Source organism: Mesoplodon mirus (genome assembly GCF_964341445.2).
Source record: "Mesoplodon mirus genome assembly, chromosome: 10".
Taxonomy (NCBI): domain Eukaryota; kingdom Metazoa; phylum Chordata; class Mammalia; order Artiodactyla; family Ziphiidae; genus Mesoplodon; species Mesoplodon mirus.
In genome coordinates this window covers 15135384-15157740 of record NC_138986.1, presented here as the reverse complement: position 1 = coordinate 15157740, position 22357 = coordinate 15135384, and the positions used below count along the sequence as shown (strand labels likewise).

Below are 22357 nucleotides of genomic sequence, written 5' to 3'. Positions count from 1 at the left end.
TCCACAGTTTTCTCTTTCTCCCACTGCATTAATCCAGAGGAAGCAGGTCTGGCAGCTGCAGCATCCCTGCCGTGTCGGGGAAGCCGGGTGAGGAGGGGGAAAACGCGGGAGGGACAGCGGGGTGCTCACCTCCCAGGCAGGATCTCTACCCGCCAAGTTCTTTAATTATCGTCTGCCCTTGGCAATGAGAGAAAGTGTTCTGTTTAGAGAAGCCTTTGCAAGTAGCCCAGTTAGGACTCTTTCCCTCCAAGAAATGGAGACAGGTAAAGTGGGGAAAACATGTTCTGTGGATATTCATGGAAGTAGGTAGAGGGAAGGAAATACCCACATAAGTAGGACGTGTTCATTTGCTAGGCCTGCCATAGTAATGTACCGTGGACTGGACTGCTCAAACAGCAGGTTTATTTTCTCAAAGTTCTGGAGACCAGAAGACCAAGACCAAGGTGTCAGCAGGGTTGGTTTCTCCTGAGGCCTTTCTTCTGTGCCCGTGCATCTCTGGGCTGTTGCTCTTAGAGGGACACCAGCCCTACTGGACAAAGTTCCCACCCTTATGACCTCATGTTGGAGGCTGGGGCTTGAACATATAGATTTGGTGGCGGGGGGGGACACAGTTCAGTCCATAACATACTGTAAATCACTTATAGACCCAATCTGAGGTCCTGAGCATTCAGCTGGGATCTGGTCTGAACCACCTAAAGGAAAAAAAGAAAAAAAAGAGAGAGAGAGATGGCAGAACAATTTGTGACCGCCTGGAGGGGTGGGATAGGGAGGGTGGGAGGGAGGGAGATGCAAGAGGGAAGGGATATGGGAACAGATGTATATGTATGACTGATTCACTTTATTATAAAGCAGAAACTAATAAAATAAATAAATAAATAATAAAAATATAAAATGGTTATATTAGGTGGCAGGGTGGTCATGAATTCTTTCCTGATTCAGTTTCCTGGTCAAGCCTTGGCCAGCCAAGTGTCCGGTTAGTAAATATGAGATGAGATAACTCCTCCCCTCCCCCTCCTCCCAGGCTCCCCCAGACCACTCCTTTGCCTCTGTCCCAAGAGAGCCATAAAGGGAACATTAAAATAATGAATACAATTACCCTCTGTCTTGTTCTGTTTTCCTGCTGCAGCAGCGTATTATCTCTGGGGAGGGGCTTTGCCGGGGTTGGAAGAGGGGCGGGGGGGAAGAAAAGGGAAATGCTGAATTACATGGGCAGCTGTGTCTTCCATAACAAGCTCCGTGAAGACAAGGACCAGCTCAGCTAAGTAAAGGCAGTTTTCGTGACACCCCCCCCACCCCACCCTCCTCCTTCTCTTCCTTTCCCCTTCATCTTCTCTCTTCTTCCAGGAGTTACAGAATAATGACTTAATTGCTAATAGGACCTTGCGATAAAACTCACGCCTGGAACATCACAGTCCATTTTCAGAAGATGAGCTTCTCAGAAACCAGAATTTGATTGCTTAATATTGAGTTTCCAAACAATGAAACGTTATAAAATCGGTTTGTTTGTTTTGCCAAAGCTGGCGGGGTTCTCCTGGCATGTCACCTGTCCATCGAAAGGCTGGAGAGGAAACACTGCAAAAGTTCAAGCAGAGAGAGGCAGTATGTAAAGAACTGAATTTGTGCTTCTGCTGTTCACGGCATCTTCTTTGGCCTACACAGAAACAGTAATCCTCTCTTCCTAAAGACTGAACTCAGTTTAAATCATACTTGTTTTTAGCTCCTCATCACACTTCTGAAGGTTTCTCTCTTATAACATTTGTCATCAGTCAGAGGCCCCTGATTACTTGATACTTAGGTCTTGGTTATTGGGTGTAGCATCAGATTCGATTGTCATTAGTAGGAACAACAGAAAGGGGCTCTTTTAAATTGTTGATAGAGCAGGAAAAATTAGGGGGAAATCTCAAAACTAATGAACGCTTTTTTCTTATAAAAGAAACATACAGGGCTTCCCTGGTGGCGCAGTGGTTGGGAGTCTGCCTGCCGATGCAGGGGACAAGGGTTCGTGCCCCGGTCTGGGAGGATCCTGCATGCCGCGGAGTGGCTGGGCCCGTGAGCCATGGCCGCTGAGCCTGCGCGTCCGGAGCCTGTGCTCCGCAATGGGAGAGGCCACGACAGTGAGAGGCCCGCGTACCGCAAAAAAAAAAAAAAGTAACATATAATTATTCACAGTTCAGATTTGTTTTCAAGTCTCCTTTTTCTGTTTCTGTCATAAATAACAGCACTGTACTTCATATAGACAATTATAGTTGTACCTTCTGTAATAAAATAACAGTTGTATCCATTGTGTATTACACACTAAACTAGGGTCCTTTCTTACTTTATCCCATTTTAATTTTGAAATAGAGCCTATAACATAGATCTGTTTATATTCATAGTGTATTTCCAGGTAGAGAACCAGGACTCAGTGATGTAACTTACCCAGGTCCACAGGCAGTACAGGAACGGGGCCCTTCCTCTCACCCCTCAGAGCCACCTGGGTTACTGCTGCCCGTCAGACTTTGGTTACCTCTTCCAGCCTTTGTGCTCGACGTTCCCATTCCTAATTGGTCCAGGGAAAGTCACACAACTGTCTCGAGGCCACTTCCACACCTCTCAGTGGGGCTACACAGACCTCTCTCACCTCACCTGTCTCACAGGGCTGTTGGCAGCCTCAGCTGTGGTCCTTATGGTGAATTGAGGAGAGATGGGGAAGAATCTCCACAGCTCCCCAATGGAAATGGGAGAGTGAGATGTGAACAGTGTAATACCTGTGTAGATATGACCTTTATCTATCATTTTGGCAATGGATAAGAACAAAGCATATGATGAATGAATAAGAACAAAATAAGTGAGAGAGGAACCAATTGGTTGATAAACAGTAGCAATGTTTAACAGTCATAAGGTATTATGCAGTTTTGTTTTGTTTTGTTTTGTTTTTGCGGTACGCGGGCCTCTCACTGCTGTGGCCTCTCCCGTTGCGGAGCACAGGCTCCGGACGCGCAGGCTCAGTGACTATGGCTCACGGGCCCAGCCGCTCCGCGGCATGTGGGATCCTCCCGGACCGGGGCTCGAACCCGTGTCCCCTGCATCGGCAGGTGGACTCTCAACCACTGCGCCACCAGGGAAGCCCCATAAGGTATTATTTACTCACTGCTGATTACTGTGACTAAGATGTAATTTGGAAAGATACCACCCTGGGTGTAAGCTGTGTAACATTTTCTTGCATAAATATTAAAGTTTAAAAGGAATCAAGACTAAAATTGTAAAGTAAATGAATTTGCTTTACAAATTCATGTAAATTTATTTACACAGATATTGTAGCTGAAATCTCAGTAGTTTGGTAGGACGCATATTCCCATTGCAAAGGCAGCTCATAACATTTCTTTGTGCAGTTGAAGCACCCATGTTGCCACCGAGGAGCAGCGACACTAAATGCCATGATGTAAGGGAGGCAGTGGCAGTGGGGATGAATGGTTAGAGCTAGGACTTTGGGGTCACACTGTCTGCTTTTGAATTCCAGCTCAACCAGCTGTTAGCCATGTGATTTGTGTTATTATGCTTTTCCTCGTCTTATTTTCCTAATCTGCAAATTGGGGATAATGAAACTGTAATGACATGCACCTTGTGGAATTGTTGGAATTAAATGAGATACAGAGCGTGGAAAGCACTTGGCAGAGTTCCCAGAGGTTTAACCATTGGGCACCAAACTATTATTTTGAAAATTGGTAAATAAAAGAAAGGAATCAGGGGGGAAAAATGAGTCACTGAAGAGGACATTCTTTCTCGCACTAGATATCACAGGGTGTGGCTATGATGTGGCCTGGAGCTGCCCACACAGAGCAGAAAGCCTGGGGATGAAGCCAACACCAAGAGGACAATAGGGAGAAACCCTGGGGCTGCATTATGCCACCTCTGGTCTTCCAGGCACGGAAACAGGAAGGACAGTGTCTTACTGAGCAAGCCAGCATGGGGCTTTCCTGGCAAGCATAGTTGAAAGCTGACTAAGGATACTGTCCTTAAAATCAGAACAAAAAAAGAAAAATAAATTATTTGGTGGGAAAAAGATGCACTCAGATGCAGAGTGGTCTTTGAACTGAAAGCTCTTAGTCCGTTGTAATATCTGAGATGCATGAAAGGTGCTGAACTTCTTCGTTTCCTTTGTCAACATCCAGTAGGTCAGACGCCCTGCTCGCATTTATTTTTCTTTTCTTCTAAAGAACTCTCCCTAATCTCTCATTTTCCAAAAGGCAGGGCGCATTGACTTTACAGTTGATCCTTGAAGAACAGGGGTTGGAACAGGGCAGGTCCACTTCTATACAGATTTTTTTCAATCTAAATATGACAATAGTATTTCAGTCTCAACAATCCACGGTCTGCACTGGTTGAATCTGTGGATAGGGAGGAAACTCGGCTACCAAGGGCCAACTATAAATTATCCTTGGATTTTCAACCCTGCTGGGTATCAGTGCCCCTAACCTCACGTGGTTCAAGGGTCAACTGTAGAATGTGTTGGCAACAACTCTTCCTGGGTCTCCCCATTCCAGCCGCATTCCTTTGTTTAGAAATTACCCCAGTTGCCTCTTGTAAGTTTTACTCTCCTTGAGAATCAGATTTCAGAATTGTACATGTGGAATTTTCCAGTTTCTGTTCGTAACTACATAAATACATGTTATATAGTCACATGGCTTATATAAGAATAGAAATTTTCTTGGGAGTTTGCACAAGACATTGTTTACAGGGGTCACCTCCAGGAAACAGTATTAGGAGAGCAAGACTTGGCTTTTTACTTCTATTATTTATTACTTCTCAGTTGAAAGTATTTTCTTTTTGAAAGTGTTTTTTGTTGAAAGTAAGTTTTTTCTAACTAATGGAAAAGTTAGTTTGGAACAGGCTTCTTACCACTAAGAGTTATAGTTTCCTTTACAAAAGAAGAGAGAAATAACTGTACTTGCTCAGTCTTTTATTCAACGCCATTGAAATAAATTGGGGTAGTCAGAGCTCTGTAATACTGGTCCAAAATGTGAGCACGATAGAGTCATCTTTATAATGATTGAACTTGACTTCCATCTTCGAAAGTCAGACGTTAAGAATTTATTGTGTTCATTCTTTTTATATGAAAAGCAAAGAATGAAAAAGATTTTTTCTTTAACTAAAAAGTGACCCAACCCAAATGATCTACTTAATGGTTTGTCCCTCTGGAAGCAGGGACCAGGTCCTGGTCACCTTGGTATCCTCATAGTGAGTGCTCAGCCAAGGATTGTGGGTTGAATAAAGCCTCACTGTCCTTTCGCACAGGAACAGGCACTCGCTGGCCACCAGGAAAAATAACAGGCACTCTGATAGGACACGCCCCAAGTACCCAGGACATCCCTGGCAGTCACGGGCCGTGCAGGTGAACGTTACCTAACCCAGAAAGAAATCCCAGAGCCTCCATCACCACTAAGTCAAGCAAGTGGAATCCCAGTGGTCAGCACTGTTTTCATGATCATGATTTTTTTTTTTTTTTTTTTTTTTTGGCGGTACGTGGGCCTCTCACCGTTGTGGCCTCTCCCGTTGCGGAGCACAGGCTCCGGATGTGCAGGCTCAGCGGCCATGGCTCACGGGCCCAGCCGCTCCGCGGCATGTGGGATCTTCCTGGACCGGGGCACGAACCCATGTCCCCCGCATCGGCAGGCGGACTCTCAACCACTGCGCCACCAGGGAAGCCCTATCATGATTTTTAATACCTCTCTTCTTTCCTTTCACTTGATGTTTATACCGGCCATTTTTCCACTTGAATCATCTTAGTTTAATTATCTAAATGACCATTAGATGTAAACAGTTCTGTCCCTCGTGTCCAAAGAAGAGGGAGAAGGGAAGAGACGAAAAACCCAGTCCTCAAGAAGTTTTGTTTGTTTCCTAATTCTCTAATCATCCTCCATTTTACTCATCTGTTTAAAAAGATATTTATTGCGGGCCTAATATTGCCAGGCACTGTACTTAAAATTCAGAAAATACTTTTGCTCAGTAGTTTAAATGTTTGAGTTATTATTTCATCAAAAAGAATCTTTTTATTTAAATTACATCATCGTGTAGTTAACCATTGTCGTCTCTTTGGTGGTTCTTTTTTTTTTTTTTTGGCTGTGTTGGGTCTTAGTTGCGGCACGCAGGATCTTCGTTGAGGCATGCGGGATCTTTTGTTGCGGTGCATGGGCTCTTCCTTGCAGCTCTCAGGCTTCTCTCTAGTTGTGGTGTGAGGGTTTTCTCTCTCTAGTTGCGGCACGCAGGCTCTAGGGCTCGTGGGCTCTGTAGTGTGGCACACGGGCGTAGTTGCCCCACGGCATATGGGATCTTAGTTCCCTGACCAGGGATCGAACCCGCATCCCCTGCATTGGAAGGGGGATTCTTTACCACTGAACCACCAGGGAAGTCCCTTTTTGGTTGTTCTTAAATTTTTGGAACAAGATGATGGGTGTTAGGCCATATTGGTGGAGGAAAGAAATGTATAGAAGGGATTCCCTTTCAGATCATGAACTGAAGGAATAGTGAGTTCAAATGCTTATTTCTTTTCTGAATTACAACAAATCTGAATGATCTATCCAGTAGGAAAAAGCAGTAGATTTAAGGAGAAGTCAGAAAAGAAATTATTTCACAAACACAACAAAATTAACTACAATGATATTTTGGTTAAGTGGTAAATATACTATCACTTTATGAAACAGATTTTTAGGTAATTTTTCTACTCATTCTAAGAGTGTTTTACTCTTCTGAATGACAAGTTTTAGGTGTATGAATATTTTCTCTTTGCTGGTGTTAATGAATGTTTATAAAGGCTATTCCTATAACTCGTCGTTTCTCCAAAAGAAGCTTAACCCGAAATCAAAGATTTGGAAGATTCATTGTAGTTAAAATTAGGGGCGTGAAGGGCAAAAGCCCATGCTTTTCAGCCTTTGTAAAAGAATCCCTTAATGCAGCACGACAAGTAAGTGCGATTCAGTGGCCCCTCATTATTTTAAGCAGGAGGCCTTCCTCAAGGGCACACAAATAAGTCAACATAGATCACCACTGACCCCAGGCGTGTGTCCAGAGGTCAACTCCCAAGGGCTGTCCGAATTCTTCTTTCCTGCAGTGCTCCGCTGACTCTTGTCTGGGGGCTCCAATCCTTTGGTAACAGAGTGTTTTTTATTGGGAGAGAATCTGATGCGAATGTGTAAGGTCTTGTTAACATAATTCCATACTGTCTGCTCAGCAGGACTTTTATTTTAAACACAGATGGACTGGAGGTGGCTTTGTCTCCAGGGCTGGGAGTCCCCCAGCTCTGCACACTCCACATGCTTCCTGGTCTGTTCTTGCTCGTCCCAAATAAGTAGGGATTCTTGATTTTTTTTTTTTTTTTTTTTTTTGCGGTACACGGGCCTCTCACTGCTGTGGCCTCTCCCATTGCGGAGCACAGGCTCCGGACGCGCAGGCTCAGCGGCCACGGCTCACGGGCCCAGCCGCTCCGCGGCATGTGGGATCTTCCCGGACCGGGGCACGAACCCGTGTCCCCTGCATCGGCAGGTGGACTCCCAACCACTGCGCCACCAGGGAAGCCCAGATTCTTGCTTCTTGAAAGTGACGATTGCATCATTGGAAAGGAACATGGGAGTCTTCTGATTGATCTCATTTTTCTCCCATTTGACAGAAGTAAGTTGAAAATAGAGGAAAGACACTTCATACTTCCTGGCATTTACTATTTTGGCTACTTAGAAAAGCTCCTAGTTTTTGTGACACTATCAGAATGACCCAAAGATGCACGCGCTGAGTCACTGCAGCCAGTGGTTCAGCTCCAGGAAGCGTGTGAATCACACTGCCTTTGTCGGTCTTGGTCTTGCACCAGCTAAAAGTGAATGGTGGAAAGCTTAATTTTCACGTCTGTTAAAAAAGCTTGTAAACAATCAGGCAGTGCAACTGTGTTATCCACAACAGAAGCTTCCATTATAACTTTGCTCAGATGAACCCAAATGCACTGCCTTCGGGGTTCTTCCTGGGTTTTCTCACCTCATGTGGATTTAAATATGATCTGCCTCATACTGAATTCTGCCCTGGAGTGAATAGTGTTGCAGCCTCAGAAGCAGCAGCAGTCAAGTCTGGGTGGCATCCTCACCCAGCTACCTTCGACCTAGAGAGTTATTTTAAATTAGAGATGGAGCAGCTTCACTGTGGCTGGATGCGGTCACTCGTTTCTTGAACTATAAAACGCTGGTTCCTTTTTCCAAATCCATATCCCCACACAGATTATAAAGGCGTCTTAAAACGCTCATGTCAGAATGCAGTGAGGCAGGAAAATTGTTGTAGAGCAACTGGTATGAGTTTGTAGCCCAGGAAACTGGGAAAAATATGAACAGTTCCCACCAGTGTCCTTTGTGTTTGATGTGTCAGTGCTAAAACATTAAGCGTGGGTTTCTTTCTGGGGTCTCCTAGGAGCAGCGACTGTAGTCACCAGAGAAAAATGTTACCCCCCTGCTAGGAACAGAAACCTCAGGAGGAGAAGTAGCCGTCCACATACCTAGTTTTAAAGTACGGGAGATCCCCACCTGCAAGCAGGTTGCGTGCCAGAAGTTTATTTGTAGTTCATCGCTCGAAACCCAGAGCACATTTTCCTGAAGACATGCTATCAGTGGCGCCTGGATTCCAGGCAGGCCTCAGAAGCCTTTTTAGCCCATAATATACTTACTAAAGGGCAATCCTGTGCAATTAGCAAGACAGGAGCTGGCCACCGTACATCCCAGTGTTTATGTGTCTGGCCGCGTGGACCTACCTCACTCACACTCTCATAGTCCAGGTGGTTATCAGGCCGCAGGTGCACAGGTTTCCTCCTCGACCTGGAGCTTGGGCCGGGAAGTAGCAGCACTTGGTCAGGGGTGAGAGGGCTTTCCTCTCCCCTTCCTCCTCAGCACGTCACCCCCTTCCCCAGGAGCTCCCTTTCCCAGGGCTCAAGGGAGTGGGGGGAGGCATCCTAGGCCATCTTGACTAAGCCAGGGCCTCTCAGATGGAAACGTGCACACAGATCTCCTGGGGATGTGCTGAAATTGCAGATTCTGATTCAGTGGGCCGCAGGTGGGCCCTGAGATCCTGAATTTCCCACAAGCTCCTGGGTGATACCGATGCCCCTGGTCCACAGACCCCAGTCTGAGTAGCGAGAGTCTGTCAGCATCACAGGGGGGAAGAGTGGGCGTCAGAGAAATCCTGTCCCTACAAAGAAGGACCTTGAGAGTGAGAGACCGGAGATGTGTGACAGAGGCCTTATCTGGGTTCCTTTGGTGTTGAGAACTTCCAGCCTGGTGAGAAGAAGTGGGAATACTAAAATCGATAAGGAGCAGCTCATCCAAAATCCTCACACTCCGGGTCCTAGACCCGTGTTTAGTGTGTGAGCATCACCAGAGGAAACCGGCCAGCTTCCCCAGCTCCCCAGGGGTCTCTGGTGCAGCTGGACATAGAGCGCTTTTTGCAAAACCGATCTAGACCCAGGGCAGCAAAGAAGTGAGAAGCACGGGCCTGGTTTTAATTCTGTCTCCACCACTGACGAGCTATGCATCCTTGAGCCGATGCCTTTGTGCCTAAATGTCCTCTGTCCTCATCCGTAAAGTGAGGCTAAAACTAGTGCGTACCTCTGAGGGTGACGGGGAACTCAAGTAATTATCTGTGTAAAATTCTGAGTATAACGTGCCCAAACGGTGGTGGGGGTAGCATTGGTGGTGGTTATATGCGTAATTTGAGGTTACAAACGTGGAGTCCAATTTCCCATTTTGCTGTGTATTACCTGTGTGGCCTTGGGCAAATGACTGAACACCTCTAAACCTCCATTTCCTTCCTTGTAACATGGAAACGATACAAGTACCTACTTCACTGAGTTTGGGGGACGATGAAAAAAAAGCATTTGCACAGTGCCTAGCACATAGTAAGTTCTCAATAAACCACAGTTACTGCTAGTGACGTAGGCCAGCTATCTGGAGAACAGGAGTTTTCAAACTGTGCTCCAAGGGTTGAAGATTTTACCGAAATGTGTCTTGGGGGTTATTCATTATTCATTCCTTCCACACCCACTGTCCCCTTCAGCCAGAGGGGCTCATCTCTGTTGGGCTTCAGCATTAAGATCTGACTTAGTAAAAAGAGTTTGAAAATCACTGTTTTGGAGCTATGGTAGGCTGTGGGACCAGGGAGGGATTTCATTTCCTTAAACAAAGATTGGAATAGCAGATGGTGAATTTTAAAAGATACATGGATATATAACCCAAAGTTCCATGAGGCTGAATTGAACTATATAGTTAATTTATGTCGTTAGATGTACAGTGTCCGGAGTGATCACCCTGCAGCACTGGCTAATATATAATCTTTTGTTCCCTCCCCTAGATGAGCACCATGCCAGGACTGCCGACTCGGCCCTGCTTCTATGACATAGATCTTGATACGGAAACAGAGCAAGTTAAAGGCTTGTTCTAAGTGGACAAGATTTTCACAGGACTCAATTCAGGTAGGCTATTGTGCTTTTTGCTTTTTCTTTCTTTCTTTTTTCCCTAGTTCAAATCTCTTTTAGTTTTATTTTGTTTGGTTTTTCTGATATTTATTACAGAAATGGTCTGATAAGTAATTTCCTCACTTGGTTACTATGAATTCCTACCAGGTTACAGCCATGCTCTGGGTCACCCCTGGGTGTGGATATGCAGTGAGATGGTCAGGTCCTTGGTGTGCCTGGACCTGATTCCAGTGAAAGTCAGTCACACCGTCTCTGAATATAGATTTGTTTTAAGGCATCTCTTGCTATAACAAAGGAGCCTTGTAAATTCATTATTCTTTTTTTTTTTGCGGTACGCGGGCCTCTCACTGTTGTGGCCTCTCCCGTTGCGGAGCACAGGCTCCAGACGCACAGGCTCAGCAGCCATGGCTCACGGGCCCAGCCGCTCCACGGCATGTGGGATCTTCCTGGACCGGGGCACAAACCCGTGTCCCCTGCATCGGCAGACGGACTCTCAACCACTGCGCCACCAGGGAAGCCCAATTCATTATTCTTTTTCAAGAATTAAAACTAATATCTGCTGTCATTAACTATACCAACTATACCTTCATCCCACGTATCTCTTGGTACAGAGTTAGAATCATGTGATAGAGGACTCCCAGTATGCTCGTTTCCTGGGGCTGCCGTAACAGTGTCACAACTGGGCAGCTTAAACAACAGACATTTGTTCTCCCACAGTTCTGGAGGCCAAAAGTCCAAAGTCAAGGTGTCCTCCGGGCTATGCACTCTCTGAGATTCTGGCAGAATCCCTCCTGGCCTCTTCCCAACTCCTGCTGGTGCCCATGGATCCTTGACATTCCTCTGTCTCCCTGTGTGTCTCTGTCTTCCTTAAAGAACACCAGTCGCATTGAATTGCGGCCCACCTTATTGACCTCTTCTTAACTTGATTATATCTGCAAAGACCCTATTTCCAGTTAAGGTCACTCTCAGAAGTACTAGGGGTCAGGGCTTCAACATACCTTTTGGGGACACCATCTAACCCATAACACTACCGCACAACAGGGGGATTGGGCTCTCATACCACTGGAAGGATTCATAGAGATGGGACAGATCGTCTAACTCCAGGGGTCCTGTGAGTCACAGGAAGCACAGGGCGGCAGGAATTAGAGCCCTTGATGATTCAGGGTCTGCGCAGTGTAAGAGGGTTGGGCTTGCCTTGGCGCTGGCTTAGGCGGCCCACAGCGGGGGGCCTTTGGTCTCATTCCTGTCTGTGCCTCGGTCCTGCAGCCGCAGGCACACCTGCTGGCTTCTGTCCTCGCTTCCCATCACAAAGATAAAGGACCCCCCCCCACAGTCCTCCTCCCTGGGAAACTCCCAATCAGAAGTCTCAGAGACTTGGAGCTGCTTTTCCCCATCCCATATATCAGACAAGTCCTCACCGTATCCTCAAGACGCATTCCTTCCCCATAAACACCCCCATGCCTTCTTCCTGCTCCCTCCTGTCCATGTTCCTTAGCCCAGCACCCGTCCCTCTTGCCCGTATATTCTGGGCCTTCCAGGTGAGCTTGCTCGACCTAAAGACCCTTCTGTCCAGTTGTCTCTGAGTTACGCCCTAAGCCAAGCACACAGGACTCTCACATTTGTTTGTTTGACTATCAGTAGTGAACATGGGGAGATTTGTTTTTTTGCAAGTCTTTGTTACTGAAACACGGAAGACTTAGGCTATGATGAGAAAGGTAAGAGACACATTCATGCAAGTTGTGGGATTGTTCTGTTTGGGTTGTGTGTGTGGTGTTTGCTGTTGTTCATATGTGTTTTTTGCTGAGGAGTGGGAGCTGTATTTAGTTTTAACCACAATCACATTTCAAATCTTTTGTCATTTCTGAAAAAGAAAACTCCAGAAAATGAACTAACAGAGACTAATTTAACAGAGAAGCCCATAAACTTGAGCTTTGATAACGGAGTTCTTTTGGTCTTTTGATATGACGGTGCATGTGTATGTGTGTGTGAACGTCTTGGGTTTCCCATCCAGGCCTTGGGAAAATCACAATATCATTCCTCTTAAACTTTGAGATGACCCCTGTCCAGACTGATTTCCTTTGTCATGTCAACCCATTATGCTACATTTCTGCCACTTGTCATTTTTCTCCAGAACAAGTGTGTGTAATTCTTTCATCTCTCTCAGATAGATGAGTATTTTTCCAGACTTTTGGTCCATTTTTATTTGCTCTCCAAATAGGTCATATAAATGCATTTATGCCTTAATTATTGCATTTGGGGCTCAGGTAATGCCAGGTGGCGTGTCCTTAGCTTTACCGGTACCTACATCTAAATCCTTGTGTTCAAGTTCCCTGACAAGTATCCCTCTGGACTTTGTTCAAAGACTGAGCAGGGGGATTTCCCTGGCAGTCCAGTGGTTGGAACTGCACACTTCCATTGCAGGGGGCACGGGTCCGATCCCTGGTCGGGGCACTAAGGTCCCGCATGTTGCGGGGTGCAGCCAAAAAAAAAGAGAGAATTAAAAACAAAAACAAAGACAGAGCAGGGGTTGGGGGTCAAGACACTTGCCTTTGGGGATTCCCTCCAATGGGCCAGGCACTGTGCTAAGCACCTCTCGTGGGCAGTCACTGCACCCCTTGCAGGCAGGTGTTGTCCTGTCCCAAGTGGTCACAAGAGGGGGTAGCTGAGGGATGGCCCTGATCCACCAGACAGCAGAGGAATAATACTGCCTTTCCACTACTCAGCCCTGCCTCTCGTTCCATAGCTGTAGCAGGAAATGCTTTGCCATCCCCGGTCACATGTCATGCTGGCCTCAGATTTCAGAACTGCGGAAACTCTGGCCCAGAGACATCAACAACTTGCCTAAGTTGCACAGCTGATAAGTACAAAAGCCAAGACTCAACCCAGATCTGCTTACTCTCGATCTCACCCCATCCTTTCTGCCCCAAACCAAAAGATTTTCACGGGGTAAATGAACTTTGGCCCATTCTGGAAGATGATAACCAACTCTTTGAACAGACCCATAATTGGGGGATAACCAGGTGATTTTTTTTAATAACAAAAGATAATTGAGTATTAAAAGCTATGACTTTGTCAAAATTCTTTTCAGTCAGACTGTACTAGAGCTATCTCTTACTTAAGTCTCTCATTGAATGTCATCTTCCCACTCAATTATCCAAGGTTCTTTCCTCTGTGTGAATTGCCAAACCTTGTTCTAGGCTTGGTAGGCAGTGTTTCAAAACCCATCACTTGACCCTGCTTGAATAATAGCAAACCATCCAGTGCTGTAAGAGGAAACCACTGTACAAAGCAAACACTCCCTCTTGGGTGTCCTTCAGAATAGTGATCCTGCAGACAGTCTTCCTGCTTCCTGTCCCCTCTCGCATACGGCGGGCAGGGACCACTCCTACTCACAGTCACAGGTCTGTAGCTATTAAAAATGCATAAAATACAAATGTTAAAGCTTGGATGATAGCTCGGACAGATTTGAGCATCAGGAGAGGAAATGTCTGGTGGGCTGCTTTGCTTACATCGTGGTCAGACTCCAGCTCTTTCTCTGGACTCAGCTGCAGGGCATCGCTCCCCTTACTCCTTGCAGAATGTGTTGCAGACGTGACGTGTCCCACATGGAAGAAGCCACTCGGTTGAGGACTGCTGTCTTTCCTTCCGCTTCCTCACCGTCCCTGCTTATCTCACCCTCTAGGAAACGGTGTGAGACAATATGAGCCGGAGATGCCAGGAATCCACCAGAATTTGAGCTCTTGCTTCTTTTTTTCCAAAGCTTCCCTGTCGTGCTTTCACTGTTGTTAGACTAAGGGCATGATTCATTCTTTTGGATGTTACCAAATAGAACTAATTAAAATGAGTTGTTTGTCCCAGTGAAACTGGTCCTGTGACATTACTGGTCAGTCTTTTGTTTGAAGATGATTGGATTTGGAGGTTTGATTCCCCCCCTCCCTTTGGGTTTGTCATTTTGAAGCTTTATCATATTTCTGGGCCTTGGCAGGATTCAAATGAACTCAAGAAAACCTGGCAGATTTCCTGAAGGATTCAGACACTCCCTTACTTTGTTCTGATGTGCAAAGTTGTGGTTAGTACGGAATCAAATTGACTCTGGCCCTGCTATAATTGTTTTTCTTGAATTGCACACGCAAAAAGGAGTATAATACCAGCTCATTTCTTCCCTAAACTTTCTTTCGAGCCGAAATTTTCAGTGATATTTAATAATTATAAATTAATCTCCAGATGCTGCTTGTGGACAGAGCCTCTTATCCCCAGGTTGTAAACCACAGAGTTTCAGGGTTTCCTGGGGGAGCTCCAGGGCTCTCTGATTTTAATTTTGAAACTCTGTCTTTTCAAGAAGCAGCTCAGAAATTGTTCATCACCGTTGTGCTTCAAGAAAAAGTCCTCAGTCCCTCACCCCAAGCTATCCTTGGGGCAGAGGGAGCCCCCCTTTTCCCACTCCCAGGCAGGAGCCAAAACAGGCTGGAAGCCCAAGCTACTTAAATAAACGATTGTGATAATTAAATCTAAAATGGAATCTTTAACATCTCTAAAAGGTGGTGATAATTAAATCTCCCATATCTAACTAAAATGGAATGTTTTGAGGCTTAACGGTTGTGAAATTCTTAATTAATTCCCTTTTAAAAGAAACTTCCCAGGAGGCAGTGGATCTAATCATCTTATACTTTTTTTTAAAATAAAGCAAGAAAAATAATATTTCATCAAACTCTGGAAAAATATGATTTTTCTAATAACTCTAAATTTATACATGGTTAATATAATATATAAGAAATTATAGGTCAATGAGAAAAGCTTGGATGCGCTTTTGGAAAAGCTTGGAAAAGCTTGGAGAAAAGCTTCAGTTATGTCATTAGTTATAATCTACCAGTTGGTTTGAAAAAATTAGAACTTGTAAGGTAGGGTGAAAGTTTTAACCAAATGCTTTGAACTTGAAATTTTCTCCATTTTGCAAAAAACACTTTTTATCAGACATTCAAACGGGTTAATAAGCACCCAGTGACTATCAAGCAGCTTCACTAATAAGATAAATAAATAGACTTACTTCTCCTCAATTCAAAAGCAAATCTCAAAAAAAAATTCATGATATAAATGATTCTAAATTATTCACTTTTCAGGTTTTAAAAAAATTGTCAAAATATGTCGCCATCAACTTTACAAATACTACTGAGGTTGACTTTGTTTTTACTTTAAAGTCACTTTCAGGGGCTTCCCTGGTGGCACAGTGGTTAAGAATCCGCCTGCCAATGCAGGGGGCATGGGTTCGAGCCCTGGTCCGGGACGATCCCACATGCCACGGAGTAACGAACCCGCGAGCCACAACTACTGAAGCCGACACGCCTAGAGCCCATGCTCTGCCACAAGAGAAGCCACCGCAGTGAAAAGCCCATGCACTGCAATGAAGAGAGTAGCCCCTGCTCACCGCAACTAGAGAAAGCCCACACGCAGCAATGAAGACCCAACGCAGCCTAAAATAAATAAATAAAATAAATAAATTTATAATAAACAATAAAGTCACTTTGGTAGCGTATTTAACTTTAACCTCTGTTATTCAACAGTGGGAACCAAAACAAGATGGTTGTCAGCAAAGGGAAGCCAAGACCCAAGTGTCATTACCAATAATTAACATAAGGGTAAATACAATGAAATTGTCGTAGTTTAATAAATAGGAGAGAACTCCCCTTATGGGTGGGTGTGTGTGTGTGTGTGTGTGTGTGTGTGTGTGTGTGTGTTTTATCCCCATGGCTGCTATAGCAAATCACTTGGTGGTTTAAAATACCAGAAATTGATTCTTTCACAGTTCTAGAGGCTAGAAGTCTGAAATCAGTATTAGCAGGCTGAAATCAAGGTGCCAACAGGCCACACTCCCTCCAGAAGCTCCAGGGGAGAATCCTTTCCTTGCCTTCTCCAGATTCTAGCTGCTGCCAGCAGCCCTTGACTTGTGGCCACGTCACTCCAGTCTCTGCCTCTGGTCATTCACGTTGCCTGGGCACTTTGTAATTTCTTATTATTCACATACCATGATTGGATGTCTTATATATTCTATCTTCCAAAAGATTTAACACTAAATCAAATTTAAAAAAAATTTTCCCCACTGAATAAACAATAAACAACTGATTCATTTGCACCTTTGCTATTGTGTTTCTGATTTTTTTAAAATTTATATTCAGACTTTCTATACCTTTACCAACCCTTTGAATTTTCTGAAAATATGGAACCACAGACTCTAAGCCTCTTTAACTATAAAAACTGTTGATACCGAGGTCACGTGGTCAATCCACGGGTCTTCCACCGAGCCCACCCTCGTCTCTCCCGCCACCCACCTTCCCTCCCCAGTAGTCACTGTGCCTCGTACCTAGGGTCACCAGAGCCACCGACGGGAGGCTGGCACATCACTGAGAGGAGGGGCAGGGTCTGCACCAGGCAGACCTCCCTTCCTAACATCAAAAATATTTTCTTTTTGTTAATGTTTACTATGCTTGTGATGCTTCTGTTTTCTGTTTACTTCCCTGATTTGAACCAGACATCAGGGGAGTATTTGAAACTCCTAGTCCCCTGCCTTCATCACCGTCTTCTGTTCTGAAGGTAATAAAGCATCCCTTCTGGCTCCAGACCCTGCCCTCATCCGTGGGAGGCTGGCTCACTGTACTCCAGCCGAGTTTGAACTCTTGGTCGAGTAGATAAATTCCTCCTTGTATAAATTCAGATCAAAGGCCAAGTGCTTGTATTTTACGTTTCTCCCAATGAACGCTTTTTTTTTTTTTTTGGTACTTAGGTGTTTTGTTTGCTTTTTTTCTTTTTAAAATGTAGTTTGATCACTTCTTTTTCTAAAGAGATTGCAGAATTCACAGTGACAGAGAGTCTTAGTATCCTTTGCGGGAAAACAACAAAGCTTTAACAATAATAAGAAATTCCAGACTCACTCACTTCCATTCTTGTCCTAAATGCATTTTACAGACCTTGCTCTCTGTGCCTGCTATAAAAGAGAAACTGAAATCCAAGGCAACAGGGTTGCTAATCTAAAATCCTGGATGTTCTCACTTGACAGGATCCTGGAAACTTGTAGCTTCCAAATTTAGAAGTCATGGAATTTTAGCCACGGTCCCCAAGCAAAATCTTTTAGGAAATTCAGAACTGCTGCCTGCCGTGTCCATGCTGGCTCGGTCCCGAGTGGTGCAGAATCGGATTCTCCACTGCTCATAAGTAAAAAGATTCCAAGCAATGATCCCAGCCTTGCCTTGTGAATAGAATCACTTGTCTGCTCTTATATTTTCTTGTGGTCTCCAACTTTAGAGCTATCATATATGAACAGTTTGACACCAGAGGAAAAAAGCTGTTCTTAAACCACCGAAATATTTTTTTTTCCTGTTTTTCAGGCTCCACAAACACAAACTACTCCTTGCCTTTTTGCTGCAGTTGGAGAAGAAAGTGAATTTGAAATATGCTCTTACGCAATGCTGGGGAAATGGTGAAATAGGCCAAAGATTTATTCTCCGTTCAAGATGAATTCTGTTTGTAACAGAGTGTAGTGTTCAGGAAAAGGACCTCCACCAAGTCTGAAAGAAACTAATTTATTTTCTGTTTCTGCAGAGTTTACATTATTTCCCACTGCTTACACTTTCGAATGTTTATTTTATGGGGACTGGGGGATTAAAAGAGTGTGAACTAAAAGGTAACATTTTCCACGATGGAGTTTTCTATTTTGTCTCTGAACTGAAAATAAACATGTATGTAGAAAACCAACCAGCAAGCTTTCAGTGCCAGATAAGACGCGCTGACTGCTCTCTAGAGGTAGCTTTTCATGGTGGGGTTGTTACCTGACACTGATTTCCTGGAAAATTGTGAATGCAACGAGAGCTTCATAAACATAACAAGGAAAAAAATAACAGAGAAATATCAGGTCAGTTGTGAAATCTTCTGACTGCTGGAAAGTGGTAATATCCTTTGGAACAAAATATATTTTATATCCAGAACTACTTTTCAGCGCCAGGGAAGTTTACATCACTTACCTAGAAACTGATGGGTTTATGCTAGTTTCTTCCACCGATGAATGAATCTCAATGGCCATTAAGCTCTCGCAGGCCCATAGGGCAAGAGAAGTGACCCTTAAAGGTCGGGTGTTTGGCAAATGTTTTTTCATTTTTCCAGCCCTTAAATTGTTCCTGACCCTCTCTTGTTTCCATTTTTTCCCTACAATAATACAAAATTACATAAAAGTTAAGACAAAACCAAGGATTCAGGAACAAACAAGCAGTGATTGTCCTCTAAGCAGTATCAATCAGTAAAGTAGTCACCATAAATATCTTAAATGTCCCCCAGGCACATCCTGCAAAAGTCCTTGTCATCATATCCTGCATGTTCTTGTACCGCACCCTCAGTGACCCTGCTTGTCAGCTGCTCTGCCCATAATGTATCTTTATGTGCAGTTTAATTTGTTCCAAAACACTGTTTAATAAGTAAAAAGCCTCCCCACGCAAAGACTGTCTGTCCTGAGAATAATTTTGCTTCACGTTTCTGAAGTGTCACAGTCCCATTGTCATCCACCCCACCCCACCCCCGTCCCTGCCTTTTATTTGCATGTATGCCTCTCCAAATACACAGTGAACTAGCATCTCCGATATATAAATCTATTTCAAGATTATGAGGGTTCACAATCAATTCATTCTCTATATAATGTGCCCGGTGAGCAGCCTTCCTCGCGAAATGATTTTTATTTAATTTTTTTTGTTCTTTTCATTTTATTTTTTGGCCGAGCAGCATGTGGAATCTTAGTTCCCCCACCAGAGATCAAACCTATGCCCCCTACATTGGAAACATGGAGTCTTAACCACTGGACTGCCAGGGAAGTCCCCGAAGTGATTTTTAAGCAGTTCCCTTCTGCTTGTTATTTTCCTCTGCCATTTAAAGTTTCATTTTCTATTTTTGAAAATGTTTTAGGAAAAAAAAATCTTACAAACCTATATTCCAAGGGCTTTAGGCCAGAGACTTCTTTCCTTACCTGCTTTCACCAGGCAACTCACCAATTCATCAGAAAAAGGAGAGAAAAAAAGAGCATCCTGAATACAGATATGGGAGGGCTTCTCAACACTCACACCAAAGGACGTATAATCCAGGTGTTGCTGGGAACTCCACAGTTTTCCCATCATGTGGGCTCGTTTTGACTCCTAGATGTCATAACTCGCGTTCCTATGGATTTGTTTTCTTTCATGCACTAACCCTACTAGGATACACTCCTGCTGAGCGATAAGCAGCCTCCACTGAGAAGAAAGGTCTTTGGCAGTTTAATTAATGGGCTTGTGAACTCATGATGACCGAGGCACTCACGGGCAGGAGAAGATGTTATTTTAGAAAAGACCTAGTTACCTACCATCTCTCAGGCCAAGGCATGAAAAAAAAAAAAAATCACATAACCTTTGGCATGGTGGGTTTTAGACAGAAATCTTCCCAAGAAGGGTAGATCCTGATTTCTCTCTGCCTCTATAACTGAAATGTAAGAAACTACTAACAGACCAGAAATGGTGAGGGCCACAGTGACCACCATGGCACACAGAGACGTATGGCCTTGCTCCCTCTCTGCTCAGGGTCCTGAAGTAACACCTGCAAGGGTTAAGACCCAGACCAGAAGGATCTTCTGAAAGCTGACAGAGGAAGACACCATAGTGATTAATAAAAAGCAAGGGAGAGATGAACGGAGACTCAGGAAAGTAGCGGCAAGGCAATTAGCCAATCCTTTCCTTAATATCCTTTTTATTTCTCTATTTCTAGAGTTATTCTCTTTGTTTTAACTGTAATGTGCTGACTCCATTAAAACAATACATCAGTGTTCTTCACAACAGATATTCAAAGAGAATCCTCCTGTCTTACATTACCCAGGGGCTGTTTTTAAACATAATTTACACCCGCCGATAGATAAGATGGTGTATGAAGCTTACTTTATTTATTCCAGGGAAGTCCACCTACACGTTTGTCCATTGCTTTTGTATAAATGTGTATGTACAAGGGAGTAAAAATTAAGTAATATGTGCACTTTTACAGCATTTGTTAATGCAGCCATGGATCGAGGGACCCCAAAAAAGCTCTTATAGCTACACTTTAAACAAGGGATAGTGCTGAAATCCAAGAGTCCGTGAACTTGGATGGGGGAAAAAGTACATCTTTGTATTCACTAACCTCTAACTGTAATGTAACATTTCCTTCGATTATGAATGTCAGCAGCAAATCACGGCAATATTCGCAGTACCTGTGTCTGTCGCAGTCGAAATCACTGACATTCTAATATGACAGTTTCTGCAGACAGTCACAGTAGCAATTATGCCCATCGCATCATCTAACAAGGCTGATGTGCCACTATCCTGTTATGTCATGTGTCAAGAGCCACATATATTGCTGTAATCAAATTTGATAACTTTTTCAACATTTTAATAACTGCATTTCACTATTGTCCTGCGTTATAATCATACACATGGCATTTAAAGAGATTCTGAGAAGGGCTACACAGACTTCATCTGACTGTTTAAGGGATCTATAGCACCAAAATGGTGATGACCGCCAGGGACTGTATGAAATTCTAACCTCCTAAATCCTGCAGCCTGTTGTGATGCTCTGGGATGTTAATACATCTGCATCTGTGCTCCAAGCCATCCCTAAGGGTCCCTGCTCCAGGGCTCCTGTATCTGAGATCCTTGTTCTGGGAGTAGCCTAGGTAGCACCTGTCACTGGAGCCCTCTCAAGCCTAACTCAGATGAGATAGAAGAAGCTCTGGAAACTGTAGAGTGCTGTGTCAATGTAGAGCTTACTTAACAACCCCAATCCCTGGGCCAGCTCCTGAGCTCCCACCCCTGCCCTGCTTTGGGGTCCAACTTTCCCACACGGCTTTAGACGCTGCCCCTGGCAACCAAGGTTCTACCTGACCTGGTCTCCCCAAGGTTCACACAGACCCTCAGCTTGCGTCCTAGTTCTGGGGACCACTGGCTCAGGGTAACCACAGATACCATTCCCGCAAAATTACAAGTTTTGCTGTATGGTTTTCCTGATAAGAGATCTTACCGTTGTTGAGTAACATTGTTTAATTCATTGACTAGTTCATTTATTCTACAAACCCCTATTGGGCAGCTACCACGTGTGAAGCAGAATGTCTTAAAAAGAAAAAGAAGTCGACGTACAAGGTCCATGACTGAAGGGAACGTGTTGGGGCACTCCCCACTGTATCCCAAACCCACAGAGTAGTGGAATGGAAGGTAGTAGTTGATCAGTGTTTTCTGAGTAAAGTCATCCGTCCCCTCACTGAGCATGTGTTAGCCCACTTGCTGACACCAATGGCTGGTGTTGGAAGTGGGGGGCAGTCCTGTTGGTTGGGACCCTGCTCTCTAACCCGTGGGGTCTGCACTTACTGTGCAGAGAGTGTCAGAACTGAATTGAATGGAGTTGTAAGGCATCTAGTTGGTGTCGGGAGTGTACACCAATGGAGGCTTTCACTAAGCAAAGGATTTTAGTTCATGTCGTGAGAAACTATTGAGATACATAAATACCAAAAGTTTCAGAAATCATGGGGCAGATTTCGTGGCCTACATCATGTCCCTGACAGATTGCCCACAGGCCCCCATGTCACACTTTGAGAACAACTCTTACTCAGTTTTAGATTGAGCTATTGGTCAATTCGAAGATCTGATTTAGTTTCAAGCCCTTAGCCATCAAGAGATAGGCAAGATTTCTGCTAGACCCCATAAATTTCCTGAGAGCAAGCCAGTGTCCGCAGATCTGGGCAGACACCATTGGTCACTGGATATGAGACACTAAATAGCTATGTCCCTTCCTGAAAGGCCAGAGTCCCCCAACCTGGCAGCTGTCCGTGGGATGTTACCCACAGTTGCACCATGTTCTGAA

General features: G+C 44.4%; 1 protein-coding gene across 3 annotated transcripts in view; it reads left to right on the top strand.

The window, feature by feature from the left end:
* Positions 1-18869, top strand: part of MTHFD1L (methylenetetrahydrofolate dehydrogenase (NADP+ dependent) 1 like) — a 198655-nt gene extending 179786 nt beyond the window's left edge. Inside the window, exons 18-19 of one of the 3 annotated variants that reach the window (XM_082633842.1) lie at positions 10351-10471; positions 17851-18869. In XM_082633842.1, the coding sequence (XP_082489968.1) occupies positions 10351-10440 (90 nt within the window). In that variant the 3' untranslated portion in view covers positions 10441-10471; positions 17851-18869. Of the gene's footprint in view, positions 1-10350; positions 10472-14156; positions 14332-17850 lie in introns of those variants that run through there. The other 2 variants (XM_082633840.1, XM_082633841.1) reach the window with 2 other exon arrangements.
* The last annotated feature ends 3488 nt before the right edge of the window (positions 18870-22357 follow it).